The following is a 20,125-nucleotide window of genomic DNA, read 5'->3' as shown; positions in this document are numbered from 1 at the left end:
ATCCCAAGATCTAATCGTGGCTCGGCGGAGTGTGTAGTAGTTTGGGCAGGCCACGCCCCCTGAGCGTGGTGTCAGAGTGAAATAGAGGCTCCGGTTGGTCGGGTTGGTGGACAACATCTGCTCTACTCCTTCATTCAAGTGACACCAGAGCTTTGAGGGATATTTGAGGCACCCTGCGTTCCCTTTCCTGGCCACTTCTAGCACTTGTACCAGCGCGGATTGCACGGTCTGTGCGTGGGTGGAAAGATCACAGGGATCTCTCGCTTGATCACCCCCCTTTTTGCAAAGAAGTAAAAGTGGAGGCCAAGTAGCCTCTAGTCAGCGCTTTGGGTTACACATCAGGACCATGTGTGCAGAGTGGTTAAAGAAATTAGTGGCCCTGGCGTTGGTCTTCGCAAGCTTTGATCCGGCTGTCGGCACGGAAGCCACCAACCCTCCGGAAGGTGCCCAAGACAGAGCCCCTCAGCAAAAAGGGCGGCTGTCCTTGCAAAATACAGGTATGTGATAATGTCTTGAAGACAGGACGCGTCGATATGTAATTCTAAACTTGAAGGCGGAGAAGCGGCATTTTAAGTTTGGGATTTGCTGTATGGGGTTCACTGGGGCACTATACTTCTGGCAGAATGCACAGAGGGCAAAAGATGCGTGGCAAGGTGATAAGTATCATGATTGCAGGAGCAGGGAGTGACAAGCAGAAATCGTTGCAGGAAACCGAAATGTTTCCTGCAGCTTTGAGAGCTCTGGCCAGCCAAGCACGTGTTCTCTCCTTTGAACCGCGGAGGCAGACGCCTAGCCGCACTTCTAAGGAGGAGGGAGAAACCCACCGCAAATAGAAATGTAGGAACGGGATGAAAGTTATGGCCAGGTCACAATTATAATCTGAGACTACCTGCGCGCGCGCGCTCTTTGCAAAGAAGAAAGACTTTAATGACTGCAGTACCTTGCGTGTGTTTGCACGTCTCAAACTAGTTCGCTTCGGTCCTTTAATTTAAAAAAAAAAAGATTCCGGAGGCAAAAGTCTTATAGCTGGGGGGGTGGGGACATGCGTATGCACGCAGACTCACAGGAAAGGCTCTGCTAGATGCCTGAGCGCAGCAGGTTTAGCATTCGACGGTGAAAGGGGAAAGAGCACTTGGACCGTGCAGAGGAAAGTAGAAATGAGCGAAGCTGCCGAGATTCCCCGGGTTTTATCCCTGCCAAGAGGGGCGTGCAATGATGCATCTGACCACGGGAGTCCTTTTCTTCCTCATCTCCCTTCCCCACCGTTTTTGGAGTGAACCTTGTAATGCATAGGACACAATGCAGTACCTCCTTCCTTGGAGGAAAAGCTCGAGCTTGCACTTCGGTGGATCTCTTGCCAAGAGTGGTTGGAAAGAAACCGAGGGAGGTAGTTCCATCTCTTCCCACCTCCCGGTCCATCGCGAGAGATACTCTACACTTTTTTAACAGTGGTGGCAAGGGTTTGCTGCAAGCCTTGGATTAAATGAGCCCATGAGAAGGAATGCACGGATGATGGTTAGGCTAGCGAGCAGCCGCCACGCGTGAATCGCTGCTCTGTGCGATTCTCAGCAAGCTGAGGCCGGGGCATGTGATCGGAACCGTTTGCATCCCACCCGGCGCCAAGACAAGCACTATAGCCGGACTCCTGGAACATCCCCCCAAACACACACAAGCACACACACACAAATCTGAGCTGAACACTTACACAATGCTGGACAAAGAGCCCCCTTTCTCTCCCCCCCTCCTTCAGCTTTTCCAGTGTGTAGAAAACACAATGCAAGGAGCCTACCTTGAGAAAAGGAAAGGGAGATATAGCTGCAAAATCCCGCCCTGGCTATTCCAGACGCTTGTCCAATCAGGATTTTTAAAAAGGGAACAGCCTTGTCTGCGTATCTATTTTGCATAAACGGGATCTCTCTCTCTCTCTCTCTCTCTCTCTCTCTCTCTCTCTCTCTCTCTCTCTCTCTCTCTCTCTGCCTTGGTCTTTTTAGCAACTCCCATTTTCTTTCTGGAATTAAAAGGAAAGCCAGCAGGCAAGAGGAGAAAAGCTGGAATTAACCTTGAAGAGGCTGATAAGAGTATACTAGGATAGTGGCTATACAGGGCACACAAAATTTTCACCTTTTGCTTAAAATGTTGCCCTTCTATTTGACATTGGTGTTAGGCTACTGGGCAGTGGCTCTATTTACAGCTGCTTTCTCAGCCAGGAAATGGTTTATTAAGCATGGTATTATTTTTTTAAAAAAATAATTAAAAAACACATCCATCCAATAACTAGAGTATAGCAGCAGTGTTTAGAAATACTGCACAAGTCCTGAAAGGGTGAGAGGAGGGACAGGCTGGTTTTATTATTGCGAATGTGCATGGGCGTCACCTGTTTTATTGGCGTAGATTTGGGTTTCAGCTTGATGCATACATATCTCAAAGTGGCACTTACTTCCAAGTAAACACGCACACAACAGGATTGGAAAACTGCAGTGACTGTTGGGGGTTACTAAATAGCAATGCAGCAGAAAAGCATAGCAGAAAAGCTCTGTCTTCTGCAGATTTAATAGGAGTTTAGTAATTTGGAAGATAAGTGCTTATATTGGATGTGCACCCAAAAGTAAGCGGATCAGCAGACCCTTGCTCAAATTAGAAGACCAACAAATCACTGCCTAAACTTCTTCAGGTCCAATTTTCCTTGAACCTTATACTGAGTTTTGTCATAAGAAGAATTGTTATATTAGATTTACCCATAGTATTTACTTATTACATTTCCATCCTTGGCCTTTCCCCCCAGGAGCCCAAGGCAGCCTACATGCTCCTTCCTCCCATTTTCCCTTTGCAACAACCCTGTGAGGTAGGTTAGGAAGGGAGCTGATGACTGGCGCAAGGTCACCCAGTGACCTTCATGGCTGCATGGGGATTTGAACCTGGGTCTAACCATTACACATGCTCTCTCTTCTTAGTGAATATTGCTCTCATGTAAGTAGAGTGAGTTAAGCACTGACTTTTTGTTTTTATAATGTATTGCTTTGATCTAATTTCTCTGCAAAGCAAAGACAATAATTTATCTCTGATGCACTTCCTCTCATTCCCCCTTTTCTTTAAACGAAGGCCTTCCTAGCAAAATAACCTCTTGCATTTCAGTTTATGTTGCAGTTTTAGAAATTTATTATGATGGCTGTTCATTTTCAGCTGAAATCCAGCACTGTTTGGTCAATGCTGGCGATGTGGGGTGCAGTGTGTTTGAGTGCTTTGAAAACAACTCCTGTGAGATTCGAGGCTTACATGAGATCTGCATGACGTTCCTCCACAATGCTGGAAAATTTGATGCCCAGGTAAGCATCACCAAACCTAAAAGTACAACAAGGGGATTTACAGACACATAGGCCAATAAGCTCCTGACGGTGTGGAATTAATTAGTTTGAGGTTTTCTTAGATTGTTAGCGTTTATAATCAAACTTCCTTCTTTTAGTGCAAGCGAATGAGTTCTGAACACCTCAGAATGGAGGAACATTCATAACACAAGATGTTAGTACATGTTTTTGATTGTTAACCTTACGTCTTGCCTTTATTGGCCACTCATCCCTCCTTTTTTAATACCACAATATATGTACTGCAAGTCCCCCCCTCACGTCCCATCAGTTGAAGAAAGGAACCATAATTAGAGCTTGCAGCTCCCCAAATGCAACAATAGCAGGGGTTCAAAAAGGGCCATGACTCAGTGGAAGGGCACATGCATTGCACGCAGAAGGTCCCAGGTTCATTATCCCTGGCATCTCCAGGTAGGGCTGGGAAAGACTCCTGTCTGGAACCCTGGAGAGCCACTGCTAGTCAGTACTGACAATATTGGGCTGGATAGACACAAGTCTTGGTCAGTTTCAGGCAGCTTCCTCTGTTCAGTTAAAGACTGAACGCCCTTCCACATACCCTCTGTGTCCAAATGCTTGTTGAGTGCAGGGGTCAAAGACGAGGTTAATACCAATTTTGAAAAGTAATTTTCTTTCCCCCGCCCTGAACATTTTGTCTAATAGGTGAAAGTCACAATCCAAATAAGTGATATGTGTATGTGGGGCAGCATCATTCACACAGGACAGTAGTTCCCATTGCCAAAGAAATAATGCTGCTGTACTGTCTTCAAAACCTGGTCTCTCCAATAGTGGGAACTGCTACAAGAGAATATTAAAATATACCTCTGGCTTCTTGTGTGGTTTACCCAACACAAACAACTTATTTGGAATCATAGCCTGGATTCACAGACCTCACAACTTCACTTCATATATGACTAGTGAACAGGGCTAGTCCAAAACATTTTGGCACTTGAGGTAAATGGAACCTCCTTCATAGTAGAGTGTTTAGTACTAAATTATGTAACTGACAGTCTGTCATGTTTTAATGTCACCCAAAATTTGCTGCTTCAGACAGGACCCTTCCTCCACTCCTGGAAGTGCTGTCTGTGCCAATTTATCTCAAAGTCTTTCTCCTGAGGCAGAGCCTTTGCTGACATCATCAAGGATTGTCAAACAGAGCCTTGCCCCCACCCACCCACCCGCATGGATCTTCTGCTACAGAGGAATGCAGGCTTTATTCTAAATGCCTCAGTCCAGGGATGCCATATTAGGAATATTTTTTTCTTAATTGCTTATGTTTTGTTCAAACTCATATCTGATGGCAGGGGCTTTGCTAGGCACCTGAAAGCTTTGGGGACCAAGCTCATAGGAAACAACTCCAATAAGATCTGCATATGCTAATTTATGCCTACATATGCAAATTTAGAAAATACTAGGGTTTATTTACACTTCACAGAAGGCAAAGCCAACCAATTGAATTATCATCCAAATTCTTCAATTAACTTGAATCAGTAGATCCTCTTAAATTACAATTAATTTGTAATCTTTCACTGTACCTTCCCTCACTTCTGTCTCCATCCTGGAGGAAAACTGTCCCCACCTCATGCAATTAAATCTTTTTTTAAAAAGCATCTATTAACAGCAATTGAAGGGTTTTCCACTAAACTTAATTGCTATGTAGGGGGGATTTTTGCAGGGGTGGTGTTCCAGAATGTGCTGCAACCCCCTTTAAAAATCGCTTCCTGCATGGGCGTTAAGAAACAAATCTTCTATTGGCATCAATGGGCTCTCAGGGCTCTGGGAAATAGATTTGGGGTTGAGACTCATGGGCCCAGGCCTAGCGACACCCCAGTCTGACAGTCTTCAGAAATAATCATCCCTGCTGCTTTATACAAATGATCCCTTGGCAACCTACCAATGTCAAAGTACATTCCTTAGCCAGTGTGTGGTATTAAGTTTACCTCCTTCATTTTCTCTCCAAACCGTTCATACATCACTGAAGCATCCTGTTATTATGTCTTGTACAGCAACTCTCCCATTTCAGCAAAGAGGGCGAAAGAACATTACGATAGGTCCATGGCATTTAGCTTGACTGGGCATATAGTGTTTCATATCACACACACACACACACACTTACTATATACATATTTACTGAATAAATTTACTAATGATTTCAACCGTAGCTAGTGGCACTTTTTGCGATAAGGAGGAGGGCTGTCTTGCAGATTAAGATGTTCTGTTGAATTAGGTCACAAGATTATCCCTAACTTTGACTGGATTTGAAAACAAACCTGTTTTTGAGACTTTTAAGCTGCTTTTTCATACATTCAAGGATTCCTGTTTCTTTTCAAATCAGTGGAATTCATTATCCTTCCCCCCTTTGGGGCAGCTTTGAAAAAAAATTCTGCCTCGATCTTATCTTTTCTTTTCTTTTCAGGAAAGTGAGAAATGCTCATTTTATATATTGATACTTGGCACATTTTGTACAATAAGATTTCCACTGAGATCTGCAGCACATGCTCTCAAGATTCCTCTTTTCAGTGCAACCCCAAGTAACAGTCATCCCATACATTCAAATGCAACCTGAATATTCAGATGTCACCTGATGTCCACACAGCCTGCTCCTATGATGGAGTTTGTATTTCATTACTCCCGATATTGTTGGAGTTTCTTCTTTTGCAATTACAAAGCTAAACTAATACATTAAATATGTATGTGCTAGTCAACAAAGAGCATCCACGCTATTGTCTTTAAGACAAAAATGGCCTTCCTCTTGTTTGTTTCTGTTACGATTGTCACACCCATTACTACGATTATGCTACCATGAAAAATGGTAGAATTTTTTTAAAAAAACCAAAATTATACCCTGTATGGTGCACTGATCATTAAAAACTCATCAGCTAGTATGACCTGAAACTTTAACGAATGGGAGGAAGGCAGAAACATTGCCAGCTGTTTGTCATACGGCAAGGAGAAGAAGAGCTGACTATTTATCCAGAGAATTTTAACACACCATTGAATCATAACTGGCTTTCAAGCGTAATGGCAGCAAGGAGGCAGAATAGGGAGAAGGTGATACCAGGGACACTGATCAGTATTCACACTGATCACAGACATGGCTAGAGGCACATCAAGCATTTTGGGTCTTCTTTAAAACTTCACCCCTTTGATTAGTTCTCTTTGGAAGTTTCAGAAATGAAATATGTTCCCGTCAAGATACACTAATGTCAGAATGCTATTGTGGCATTAGGCTGTGGGTTAAACTTTTAACTTTGACAGAAGGTACATTTTGATTGATATGGATACAAAGGGGAAAGGAGGAGGAATCTTTATTATTATATAATGGCTAAAGACAGGTTAAAGCTGCAATCCTATACACATTTACCTGGGAATACATACCATTTAATTCAGTGGGACTTAGTTCTGAGTAGACATGCTTAAGATTGTGCTGTAAACATTGGTGTGTGGTCAACAGGTTCAAAGGGTTCAGCTGAATACCCTAATCTGCTGCCGCCATGTTGCGGTAGCAGGGCCCGTGCTAGCTGTAGGAAGGAGCGATAAATTCAGCTACTCCACACCCCGCTCCTCCTCCAGAAGGCTTTTTTCACCGGTGCAGCCGCTGCCCCCCCCCCCCCAGCTCGCTCGCTCGCTCTTTCACTCACTCACTCAGCAGCTCTCTGCTCCCAGCTGCTCTGCCTGACCTCTCATGGCAGTTGCTGAACAAGGTGGGAGCAGCAGCCACGCTGGGGCCAGGAAGCAGCACGTGGTGGAGCCAAGGAGGGGACTGTTTCTGTAAGTAGTAAGATTGCCCGGAGCTGTGGATTGGGGCCCTCCCCCCTTTGGAGCTGCTGCCCTCCTCTCATCATCAGCCCTGCAGATACTGTAATGTTTGGGAGAAAGAGAGAGAGAGAGAAGCTGTATGTTTACTTGCCTTCTCTCCTCATCGCTGCCCCACCGCCCACCCCAGTCTGGACTCCAGCAAGAGAAAAGAAAGGGGGGAGAACTGCAATGCCCCCCAGGACCTCCTGGCTAAGGAGGGTTCATTCAGCAGCACCTTCTTCAGAATGCTTGCGAAAACAATTCCTATCTGCCCTTGCTTATTTTAGGGTGTCCAACCCCCTTTTTTCAAGCCATTCTTTTGGTAAACATGGTATGTGTGTATCTTGTGTCACTTTAAAACACAGCTGCAGCACAATCCTATGTATGTCTACTCAGAAGTAAGCCCCACTGAGATCAATCAAACTTACTCTGAGGTAAATGTGCATAGGATACAGACTGAAAACGAAGAGAGGATGAAAAAAAGACAGGAGAAAAAGAATTGTAGAAATAGAATAGCAAGTTAACTGTGGGATATTTAACCATATTTAAAGACAATAAGTACAGTAAAATTAGTGCTCCTCTACTTCAGTCCCAATCAAATAATTACAACAGTGCAGTACAGATTACTTGTTAATTAAAAAAATAGTTTACTTCAGTTTTCGTTTATTTCGTTTGTTTGATGAATGAAAGAGAAGTCCTATATTACTGTATATTCAATCAATGTTTACCTTAAAAAAAAAATCCCTGGCCGAACCACCTAATGAAATGTGCTGCGCACGCCTATGGCTTCTTTGCACACTTGAGAAACCCCATTGAATTCTGGTGGACTTCCGTTGCGTGTGCCCCATGAGCAGCGATCGTGAAAGTGGAAAAACTCGCAACCACCCTTGTGAACAGGCGGTAGGTATAGATTAGGCCTCCGTCTCATGGAGCGTCTCCACTGGCGTTGGCATGAAGACTCTGTTACCCAGAGGGCAATCTGCATGATGAATGGTTTTGACCCATTGCAACACCAACCTTTCCACCCCCCACAGAGCTCTTATTGCACACAAGCATTTCCCGCAGCAACCAAGTCTCTCTCTCTCTCTCTCTCTCTCTCTCTCTCTCTCTCTCTCATGTTGGTCTCGAAAAGAGGTGGCAACTCAGCTGCAAGTCATGCCTAATGGAGATGAATAGACCTTTGTGTTTTCCCCCCTCTTTCTTCAGGGAAAATCCTTCATTAAAGATGCTCTGAGGTGCAAGGCGCATGCCTTACGGCACAAATTCAGCTGCATCAGCCGCAAGTGCCCCGCTATCAAGGAGATGGTGTTCCAGCTGCAGCGAGAATGTTACCAGAAGCATGACCTCTGCTCAGCTGCCAAGGAGAATGTTCAGGTCATTGTGGAGATGATTCACTTCAAAGACCTGCTACAGCACGAGTGAGTCAACGCTGCTCAGAGGGAGGTCGCTCCAGTAAATACCACTAGGCTTTCCCAGTGGTGCTAGTCTGGCTGTGGTGTGTCCAGGTGGAATTGCAAGTCCCCTAACTTTAACTGGTCTGGAGTATAGAAAAAGCATAGGTGCTATTTCCAAATCACTGAGAGGATTTGATGATGCATATGTGAGTGGGCTCTGCACAAGCAGGATAGCGCAGATCTCTTGAAGGTTCATCAGACAAGCATTTTATCGCACGCTCACTACTGCCCAGTTACGGATGTGTGCGCGTCCTTTAGACGTCACTGTCTGCCTCCTGCACTCCTGCTCGTTTTTCCGGTGTAAAATAGACCCCTTTTAATCCGACTTTTTGAAAAATCAGAATGTGCCGCAATCTCCTGCTCTGTGCAGGAAAAGCGGCGCGATAAAAACGGCCCCTGAATGGGCCACGTGGTCTTTGTTTACTTCTTCTTTCCCCTCCGGGAAGAAAGAAGAACTAAAGAGGGACAAAAGCAGGGGCGGAGAAGCGATGGTAAGGAAATATGGTTTTCCCATGTGATGACACGTCTTCTGGATGCCAGAGTCAAGAGGGCAAAAGTACTGTCAATTCCTAACTTTTAAGAAATCCTCCATATAAAAAGGGGGCATTGCAAAAACGTTGCCAGCTGTCTTTCTCTCCTTTTTGATCCTTTCTGGGGCTGCCATTCCCAGACTGACCTCTTTTATCTCCTGGACTGTACTAGTGAGACCTGAGGGCTGTTTTATACATTACAACAGAAGTAGGTGCATGGAATTTAGCACCTACCCAGTGTATGTGAAATGGCTGTGGATTTCCCCCCCCCGACTGTATATTCACCCCCCCCAAAAAAGCATGCTGTTTCATACCGGGTGCTGTATCATACAATGGTTGAATACGATGCATTGGGTATCTCACACATTACATAGCAGAAGTGAGTACACACTTTTGCCTCTGTCCCTGTTTCTACTGTAATATGTAAAGTGACTCTTAGACCTGGTCACGCATAACGACAGCCCACAGTTTAAACAATGGACTGTTATGTGCAAACCAGGTCTAAGGGGCTGCCATGCATGTGTGGGAGAGAGAGCACGTGCTGCCTTCCACAGACCAACCACTTCCACTTTTAATCAACCATCTATGATTGGCCTGTTTGTAGGTTGTAGAGCATGATGTGCGAAATCGGAGCACTGGGTTATTTAGGAGATAAATCAGTTGTTGCTGGGTTAACTGCTGGGTTGTTTAGCCTCTAAGCATCTCATCATTCTGGGTTCATACATTCAACAACCACAAATGGGACAATCGTAAGTTGTTGATTAAAAGCGGAAGTGCCAGGGACGCTGCAGGCAATGTACCTACTCTCTCCTGCTCATTCCCGACAGCCCTATGGGCTGTTTAACCCATGAGCTGTTATTACATGTGAACTGGTTCTACATCTAGTTCCTTCATCTGCTGTCATCTTGAATTGAGCTACTTGACTCTGTTCATTTGATCTGGAGCAAGGTCAGGGGACCTTTTGGAGCCAGAGGACCTCATTCACTCTTAGATAACTTTCTGAGAGACGTGTGCCGTCGGTGGGCAGGGCCAGATTTAAAAGTAGGAGGGGACCGTACATACGCTTCTCTCTCATCCCAAAAACATTCAAGCTTATTCACACACACACATGTGCACAGATCTGTCTCTTTGGGCTCATTTACATCAAGCAGGATATTCCACTATGTAAGCAGTATATAAAAGGCAGGAGCCACACCAAGCAGCATATAGCAGTATGAAAGCGGTATATAGTATGCCTCAATGGGCCCCAACAGTTGTCAATGCACTTCAATACCGCTACAAAGCAGTAGTGTGGCTCCTGCCTTTTATATACCGCTTTCATAGTAGAATATCCTGCTTGGTGTAGATGAGCCCTTTGCTGCTGCTCAGCTGTTTCCAGAGTAGCGGGGAAGGGGAAAGAGGTTTAAACCTAGGGGATAGTTCCTAAATATTCACATCACACCTAGGATCACAAGCATTGTAAGTGTGATGTATAGCATAACAACTCTCTGCGAATGCTTGTATGGCTGATTTTATCTTGGAGTCCAAAGTCTGTGAGTAATTGAATTTTTTGTTGTTGTTATTGCAAACATGGCCTTGGGGTTTTGGGGGATCTTTTTACTTCATTTCTAAACAGCACTTCATTCACAGAGGTAAAGCTATACATACCACAAAGATGGCAAGTCGTCTAGTACTGCAACTGTGGTGACTCATATATACTATGTGTGAACCATTGCTTGGGAAACTAGTAAGAAACAGGGGAGGGAGGGATGACATGTTTGATATTTCAAATAGAAATCAAGGCACAGCATTTATCTTCAAAAGGTTATACATGTTGCTTCTAGTATTGTAAAGCAAAAACAAGCAGATGAAAGGGAGAGATGATGGCAGCCTGTAAAAAGAACCTTTAAAATATTGTACTGATATCTTCTATCGATACATTTCTTCCTGGCTTATATACCAGGAAGAAAAATGCCAGTCCTCACAAACGCACAAATCTTCAGTACTTTCACACATGTAGAATCATAGTGAGGCCAATATTTTTGTGAATGGTTGACAGAAACCTTATTGTTAATAACCTGCCAAAATAGGGGTACAAATATTCTAGTTACTATTTCAGTCTTCCCATTCCAAGGATGACAACAAATGGACTCTTAAACCCTGTTATTACGGCTCCTTTTAGATATATCCGTGAATTCTGTGCGACCTTATTTATTAGGATCAGAGTAAACTTTAAAAAGAATGTGGTTTTGACAGCTGCATGTAACCCTAAAATGTGGGTGCATTTGTTATTGTTTATTAAAATTAACTAAGAAGGGACAGCTTTTCTCACCATCCTTTGTTTAGTCCTTCTGGGATTCAATACATGATGTAGGTCTTAGCATTGTTTGGCGTGAGGATGTTGTGGAAGCCGTACTAGGCTCTAGAATAGAGAGCAAGGATCATCACACTGTAGAGTAGGGATGGGCAATTTCTGAGGGTTGGGGGTGCACATTGCTTCTCCTGGAACTCACTGGAGTCTGCACATCCCCACCACATTTGCTGTGACAGCAGCAAAAGACATGGCAATTTGACAAGGCATGAGGGGAGTGTACGTCTTGTGTATAAGCAGAATCATGGTCCTGGAAGGCTTCTAAGAACATAAGAGCCGTGCTGGATCAGGCCAAGGGTTCATCTAGTCCAGCATTCTGTCCACACAGTGGCCAACCAGCTGCTCACAGGAAACCCAAAAGTAGGACATGAGGGCACCAGCACCCTCCTGCCTCTAATACTGGAGGTAGAACTAGTAGCCACTGATAGCTTTATCTTCCATGAATTTGTCCAATCCCCTTTTAAAACCATCCAAAATGGTGGCCATGACTACATCTTGTGAAGTGAATTCCATAATTTAACTATGTGCTATGCTAGGAACAAGATCCTGCAAGGTGGCCACAAAAACAGCCACGGGGGGCCGCATGGGTTGCCCTTCCCTGCTGTACAGCAATTAGGCAATTAAGTTGCTGAATCAACATGGGAGAGGCCCTTGTCTTGAGATGGTATTTGTTAATTTGTGAAGCACAGTTCAAACCTATGGAGCTGTCCCATACAGTTCTTTGCAGGCAGAGACGCCATTTTCATCCATATTAGAGAAAGTTCCATGCACAGATTCCCTTTGCGCGTACAAACCATATTCCATTGCTGCAGAGAATGGAATAGATCCCATTTGCAGAGAGCTCCTACTTGTACTCCAGAATTCCTCAATGAGGGCATTTGCCTATAAAATTCCTCCATTTATAGAGAGTTATGTCCACCCTTAAACCAAGGAAATAGCACTATCCCTGTTGTTTGGAAACAGAAACAAGAAACCTAGGAGCTAATGTATCTGTCCTAAATAAGCAGTCTTGTTGCCAGAGCCATGTAAACCTCTATCATGGTTTGGGACATTATGGAAGGACTGCCAAAATACTTACTGACCTGGTTCGCATGGCACAACAGCTCACTGGGGCTTAATATACAGAGGCTTGTTTTAGGGTTATTTGAGGGTTGTCTAAGCCTCAAGCAACTTCTGCCTGAGTTCGCATTCTTTGGTACCTGTAATGTTTGCACTATGTTAACTACAGCAGCACCTAAGATGTTCACTCTGTTGGTAACACTAATACAACAGGCACATCCTTGTAGTATTTCTAAAAGCTTTGTGCACAAGCAAAATATCAGCCCTTCATGGGCCGTGTTGCATCATGTCTCTTCCCTACAAGATATGAGTCAAATTATTTAAGAACAAGCAGGGGTGTGGGTACCCCTTCCCCCAGGGAAAAGGAATAGTGCCAGGTGTGATAAAAGTTCTGCTTCTGCCAGGCTAGCACAAAATACTCCTTGAGCTATTCTGCTTTGGAGTGGCAAGTCAAATGTCTGTTTCATGCTGGGTGAGATAAGAAGTATGCCTTTCACTTTCTTGTGGACACCTTCCATGAAATCGGCAACCAAATAAAATTGTAAATGACTGGTAGTTAAATACAATGATTTAGATCAGTGATTTGCAAACTGTGTCCCAGGGATCTCTGTGGTTCTTCAGAAGCTTATCAGAGGCTCTTCAGTGGAAAGATCCGGAAAGGCAGACAGCTTGTCCCACCACTGATCTTGTGCAATGTACAGCTGCAGGACAATGCTGGAATCATTATTCTCATCTCACATTGTGTCATGGTGAGATACAGCGGCCCACATGCCCTGTGATCCTCTGCAATATGCTGGGGTTCTGTGTGCAATGTGCACTACAAGTTGCTAAGGGGAAAGTTCCCAGAAGGCAGAATGGTAGAAAACCATTCCACTAGATATAGGCTAGCTATATCTCTATTATAAATTAATTAGAGTTGAAGAAAAATGCCCCCACCACCACCACTTGCAGGCTCTGAAAGTGTGGGTTCATTTTGGGTTTTGCCAGGGAGGCAGGTATGACTCCTGAGTACTCCCAGCTTGTCCCTGCCAGAATGCCCCTTGGACACAGTATCATGACATAGAATCTTTTCCTTTCCCAGAATGCCCCTTGGTTATAGCATCATGGCATAGCATCATTCTAAATCAAGGGCATTATGGGGAAGAAAAAATGATGGCCAGCATCACTGAGGCACCAGGGGGATTGCTGGTGAGTTTTGCTCTCCTGCCCTGAAAATTCACTCCAACTCCATGAAAATGCAAAAGAGGAGAAGTATTTTTCTCTCCTCTTTCAACAGCACCCCCCTGCCCAGCCCAAAAATTCAAGTTAAGCTTTAAATAAGCTGTTGTTTTTATACTGTTTTTTATGTTTTTGATGGTTTTTAAATTTTGTATACTTTCAATGTTTACTATTTTTAATTGTTGTAAACCACCCAGAGAGCTTCAGCTGTGGGGCAGTATAATGCAAATAAATAAATAAATAATCTTTACCCCAGCACTAGAATCAAATAATTGCACAATCGTAAGATGCACCTCCCTTTTTTACTTGGAGTGTACACTTAATACTTCACAACTTTTATTTATTTATTTATTTATTTACTGAATTTCTGTACCGCCCAATAGTCAAAGCCCTCTGGGCGGTTGCCCATTCTTCCAAGCTTTCTTCTCCCCAGGAAGCTATACCTCGGCCCCATCACTTATACAGCATAACTTGAAGCTTAACCTTTCCCCCTTTTTTCAAACTAGATGCTTGGTTTAGAAAAATGAAAGTGCAGCCTCTCCGGAGTCTAGCAACATTCTTCTAGATATGCAGGAGCACATGTAAGCCACAGCACACACACACAGTTGTGCAACACTGTGCATATGTGTGGAGGATTTTCTGGCTGGACCAACCCATGATGAGCTTGTAGCCTGAGGACTGAGATCAAATCAATTCAGGAGCTTGACCTAATGATAAGCATGTATTATGCAGTAATGCCCTCCTCCACTCAGTAGGAAACTGTCATTCTTCATAAATGTTGCTTAACATTTAGCATCCCTTATCTTCATAAATAAATATGAGGAAAGAGATAGAGATGAAAGAAGGAGACTCAGGGATTGGTATGACAAAGCATGATGCACAACACATGTATTTTGGGCAAGTGAAACTTGACAATGACAGAACTGACCAAATCCTCCAGCAGTAATTTCCCCAAACTACAATAATGGGCTTAATGTTACACAGTTCTACACTTTGCCCCACCACAACCACTGTTACCTGTAATACAATGCAAAGTATTTTGGACACCAAGTCATAGTGCATAAACCATACACAGATTGGAATTTTGGCAATAAACTATTAACTGTATGAATAGGCCTATAAAGGAGAAGGAGTTAAATTTCTACCACTCCTCCGAGCTAGTCGCTGAAGATGATGGTGAAAAGCCTAAGATTTGCTGGCAAAAAAAGACTTCTAGGTGCTTACTCTCTTACTCTCACATAAGTGTATATAGGACTGCAGCCTAAATCATTGTAAGCTATCTGGACTAGAAGGATTAAAAAAATACAAGAAAGAATTCTTCAGATATATTACTCAGATCAAGTGCAAAATCTGAGTCAAACAATCATGCAGCAATTTAAGTGAGGAGACAGCTAATCTGTTAGGAAAATATTAATGATCTCTCAACTTAAAACATGAAAAAAGAATATTAAATTCCATGTGATCCTCAACTGAATATACTTGCTCGTCTGTATGACAGATGTGAATACCAGCTTAGCTCTTTGCAAACAAACTCTTGTGCTAAGTATGAATCAACATATTTACTTCTTTTTTGAGAGCAGTTATAAAATTATTGCTAATTATTTTAAAAGACAGTATGCTCAGAAATGACAGCTGTATTTAGATGATTAAGATGGCAAGGAGTAGCACTTCATTTTTGCCAACTGAGGGCTCACCTACACCAAGCAGGATATTCCACTATGAAAGTGGTATATAAAAGACAGGAGCCACACTACTGCTTTATAGCGGTATCAAAGTGCACTGTCAACTGTTGAGGCCCATTGAGACATACCATATACCTCTTTCATACATATGCTGCTTGTTGTGGTTCCTGCCTTTTATATACTGCTTTCATAGTGGAATATCCTGCTTGGTGTAGATGAGCCCTAACAGGCCTTAATATCAGCAATCACATTAGAAAATAAATGCTCTGAAGCAACCAAACCCCCAAAAACTCACTGCTGCTCTTTCCTTCACCACCTGTGGTATTTTGTCAAGTGTATAAGCTGTGGTCAAAACAACAATGCACTTCTTGCCCCTCAGATATGAAATTGCAATTAAATATAAACAAATGTATGCCTGCACTCGTTGGGTCAAAAGCTGGGTAGACATGAAGCAAAATGACCATCCACCTATTTGTGGGTGTATAACCTTCCATTCTTCTCTAACCTTCTCCCATTCTTTGATGTTTCCCTTAGGCCGTATGTCGACTTAGTGAACATCCTACTCACTTGTGGAGAGGAGGTCAAAGAGGCCATCACACAGAGTGTCCAAGCCCAGTGTGAACAGAACTGGGGGAGCCTGTGTTCCATCCTGAGTTTCTGCACCTCCGTCCCACATGGAGATTCCATCCTGGAACCCGAGAAGAAGCCAAATGAAGTCTCCAGGTTCTCCCTTAGCCAAGGGGACATTGTAGTCCACCCTGAAGCTGACACCAGAGAGAGCTCCCGAAACGCCAGAGGGGAAAGAGGTAGCAGGCTTCCTGTGAATGCCCACACTCGCACTAAAGCTGGGGGCCACAATCCCAAAGCAGCTCACGGGATCATCGAGCAGGCAGATGAACTGTCTGACTTCTCTGACATCCGAAGGTGAAAGGAGGATACAGCCCTTCCTTCCCCCTCCACCAGAAACTTCCTCCACTGAGTTCATCTTATCTAGGGGCATTCCAAAATATTTACAATATAGATGGGGTGGTGTCAGGCATAGGGCATTGTGGTATATGTGGCAGTTGACAGCGTATGTAATATCAGTAACAGAGGAAAAGCAGTGGCTATTGGTCATTGATTGTATCCAGCAAATTCAATATTGTAGGTGCAACAAAATGTCTTCGCTTAAATCCCTTAATCATTTAAAAAGGAAAAGTAGGAGATTAGATGCTGGTTTAGGTTGTTGTTGTTTTCGATCAGGGAAAGGCTTGTCTAAATTTTCATTTGTCCACTTATGGCTAAACATCTAGACTAGGTTCAGCATTTAGTCTCTTAAGTAGAAAATCATCTAGTCTTGAATAGGCTGCTGAGACATTTGTGAGGAAACATATACAGAATATTGCACAGGGGACCTCGCAGTTACAAACTAAACTGTTTCTCTGAGCCATTGTTCCTGTCTAGGTGACACCATCTGCCTTAAGTTTCTTTTGTATTGGCTTGTGTGTCTCACTGCTGACCTCTTCTCCCTGTTGTTCCAATTTCCTTTTACAAAACAAATCAGTTGATTATAGAAGCAGTTTCTGGACAAGGTGATTGGACCTTGTCATCTGTTCCAATATTATACCAACCTTTTTTTCCCCCAACACACCTTCAAAATCTACCTGGCTTCTGGGTTTTCTAAACAATAGGGTATGGATTCTGATCTAAGACTTGCTTCAACATGTGGGGTACTTTTTTTGAGTCCTAAAGACCTAAAGACAGAACCGCAAAGTTTGCAAGGTTGCGGAAAACCCTGTGCTCGAAGGCTGTCTGTGAGCATGAAGTGCCAAAGAAATGAGGATGTTGAACAACGATAAGCCAAGCACTGTGCAGTGATTTAATTGGGTTAATAATGTGAAACAAATTTAGGGCATGGCTAGACGGGGCGATATCCCGGGAATCGCCCCGGGATCATCCCTGTGCATCCACATGATGCACAGGGGATCCCGGGAGCAGGGAGGGATGATCCCTCCTTTCCCCCAGGTTATGGGCCTACACTTCTATCCCGACTTTTCCCACGGTCTCGGGATGATCCTGAGACCATAGGATGTGTGGGCTGCCATCCCAGTTTCGTCCTGCCTCCTCGTGAGTAACCAAGAGGAGCAGGACATGGGGCACAGAGCTCCTTAGGAGCCCCATGCCCATCAATGGGGTGAGCAGGAGGGTTTTTTTGTTTTGTTTTTTAAATTACCTTTTGCATTGGAGTGCTCCTGCACTCATTTTCGGGGGGGATGGCAGGCATGACATCCTCTTCCTCCCGGGACATTGTGTGCCGCGTGTAGACTGAGGGTGGAGGATCTCGCTATCATCATATCGCGAGGTCATCCCCCTCCATCCTCCTGGTCTAGCCATGCCCTTAGTCTTCTCCTCACCCCAGCCCTAACCACATTTTCTTGGAAATAAATCCCATTCATTTCAATGGAACTTGTTTCCGCTAAAGTGTGATTTAGATTGCAACTTCCATAGTCCAGTTAATATGCTGTACTCTATCTTTACATTTAAAGATGTCCATCATTAAATAAGAGCACTCAGGATGCTACAACCAGTGCACCAGAATGAACTTTTCTGGAAGGTAATACCAAACAAGTAATGATTTAGATTCAGAAAGCTTTGACCATTCATTTTCAAGAGGAAGGCAGGTGTCTCCAGTCAGTGCAATGTCACAACATCTCTGTGTGTTTATTTACACCTATTACATGTGCAGAGCCAGCCCTGATATTGGACTGACTGAGGAGTCCGTCTTCATTGTTAAAGAGGGAGGGGCCAGTGTGATTTAAACTCCTCTTTTTCGGTGAAGACAGAAGGAGGCTGTAAGAACAACAGAATTGTGCATGTAGCCAGGTAATTTTATTTCCACCATTTCTAACAAGGACAGCTTTTGTGATTGTGTTGAGTAACGAATCCAGTCACAGTGCTTACAACTCCCGCTGAAACAACAAATGGCATGGCTAGACCAGGGGGGTGGAGGGGGATGATCTCATGATATGATGATTGCGAGATCCTCCCCCTCAGTCCACATATGGCACATAATGTCCCAGGAGGAAGAGGACGTCATGGACGACATTTTGTTGGTTTTTTATCGGAAATGAGCACAGGAGCGCTCCTACCAAAAAGATGAGTTTTTTATTTTTTAAAAAGACCCCGCTCCCACCCCCAATGGGCAGGGAGCTCCTGAAGAGCTCCGTGCCCCATGCCCAGTTCCTGGCTCCTCGCGGTTACTTGAAAGGAGCCGGGACAAAAACAGGACGCCCGGCCACACGTCACGCGATCTCAGGACAAGCCCACGGGAAAAGTCATGTGGACGTACAGGGATGATCCCGGGGCAATCCCCAGGATATCGGCAGGTCTAAACATGCCCAAAGTTGATGAGGAATAAAGTATGGTCTTCTTACTAATCTAAAATAACTGAAAATGATCTGATTGGAAGGACTGTCATGACCACTTTTCTATACCATCATCAAACATAGGTAGTCCCCGCATCCCCACTCCAAAACAAAAGGCCTGCCACTAGGCCCCCATATTCTCAGTTCACTCTAGTTCGATTTTCTGTAAGAAGTCCAATTTAGCTATGGGAACCAAAACACATACACACCATTGAATGTCTTGGTCAAAAGATCACCTTAACGGGCATGTAATTTACTTTAATTCATTCTAGAGAGACAAATGCATGTTTCCCTTTTTGCATATTCAAAGAAAATCCAGGTTATTTTTTTTCCCAGCGGGGTGGGTGGGGATTGTATAAGGCCTAATTTTTTATCCTCTCTGTGTGAAAATTGGATGTATGTGTTCACCTACTGATTCCACATATTCTTTTATTGTAAATATTTAACATTTCTATTTATTATAATTTCTCCATTTAAAAAAATAAATCTGAGCACTGCTGGCTAAGGTAATTTAAATATATGTCAGGACCTGTGTTGTATATATTCATGCCACTAGTTACATTTTTGTTGTTGTTTAAAGCAAGGAAAATATAATTTTATATGCTCCATAATGTTATTGACAGCATCCATCATTTATTTATTGTTAACTTTCATTTCTAATTGATACAAGTGCATTTAACCTCATAGTTCTATCAAGACATCCTGTATAACCTTTGAAAATAAAAATGTCAGCTGTCCAATTAAGGAGCCCAATAATATCTTAACCAACATAACTTTGCACTTGCTGACCACAAAAATTATAGTCACAATCCAACCAAAATGAAGTGTTTCAACATGTAGTCTTATGCATGTTTACTCAGAAGAAAACTGAGTAAGTCCCTGAGGCTTATACTACTTCCAGGAAAGTGTGCATAAGATTGCAGCCTTATATCCCATTGATTTCAACTGAGAATTAAGCACATACTTAAATTTCACCCGTTGATAACAGTGGAAGTTAGAGTGTTTAACTTTGGCCGAATCATGCCATATGGGTGGAATATATTGATTACTGCTGCTTTGAAATTCCCATTCATTTTGGTAAGCAACGGCTCAAATCCTAGAGATCCAGCACAACCTCGTATGGGGTGGGGGACTCTGGTGAGTAGGAGAGTCATTCAGTGTGACCCTCTAATATATTCAGTAGTATGTTTCCTATGGTGTAGGCATGGGATTGTCATTACCAATAGAGATAACTTTTCAAAATGAATGACAGAAATTATTTACAAACGTGAATA

At 43.5% G+C, this 20,125-nt stretch overlaps 1 protein-coding gene across 1 annotated transcript in view; it reads left to right on the top strand.

The window, feature by feature from the left end:
* The first annotated feature begins 346 nt into the window (after positions 1–346).
* The window catches only part of STC2 (stanniocalcin 2), a 363,863-nt gene continuing 344,084 nt past the window's right edge, over positions 347–20,125 (top strand). The window contains exons 1-4 of the mRNA XM_063120619.1: positions 347–497; positions 3,181–3,323; positions 8,361–8,572; positions 15,982–16,960. Of these exons, the coding sequence (XP_062976689.1) occupies positions 347–497; positions 3,181–3,323; positions 8,361–8,572; positions 15,982–16,375 (900 nt within the window). The 3' untranslated portion in view covers positions 16,376–16,960. The remainder of the gene's footprint in view (positions 498–3,180; positions 3,324–8,360; positions 8,573–15,981; positions 16,961–20,125) is intronic.

This window comes from Elgaria multicarinata, chromosome 3 (genome assembly GCF_023053635.1).
Source record: "Elgaria multicarinata webbii isolate HBS135686 ecotype San Diego chromosome 3, rElgMul1.1.pri, whole genome shotgun sequence".
Classification (NCBI taxonomy): Eukaryota; Metazoa; Chordata; class Lepidosauria; order Squamata; family Anguidae; genus Elgaria; species Elgaria multicarinata.
This window is presented reverse-complemented; position numbering and strand designations above follow the sequence as displayed.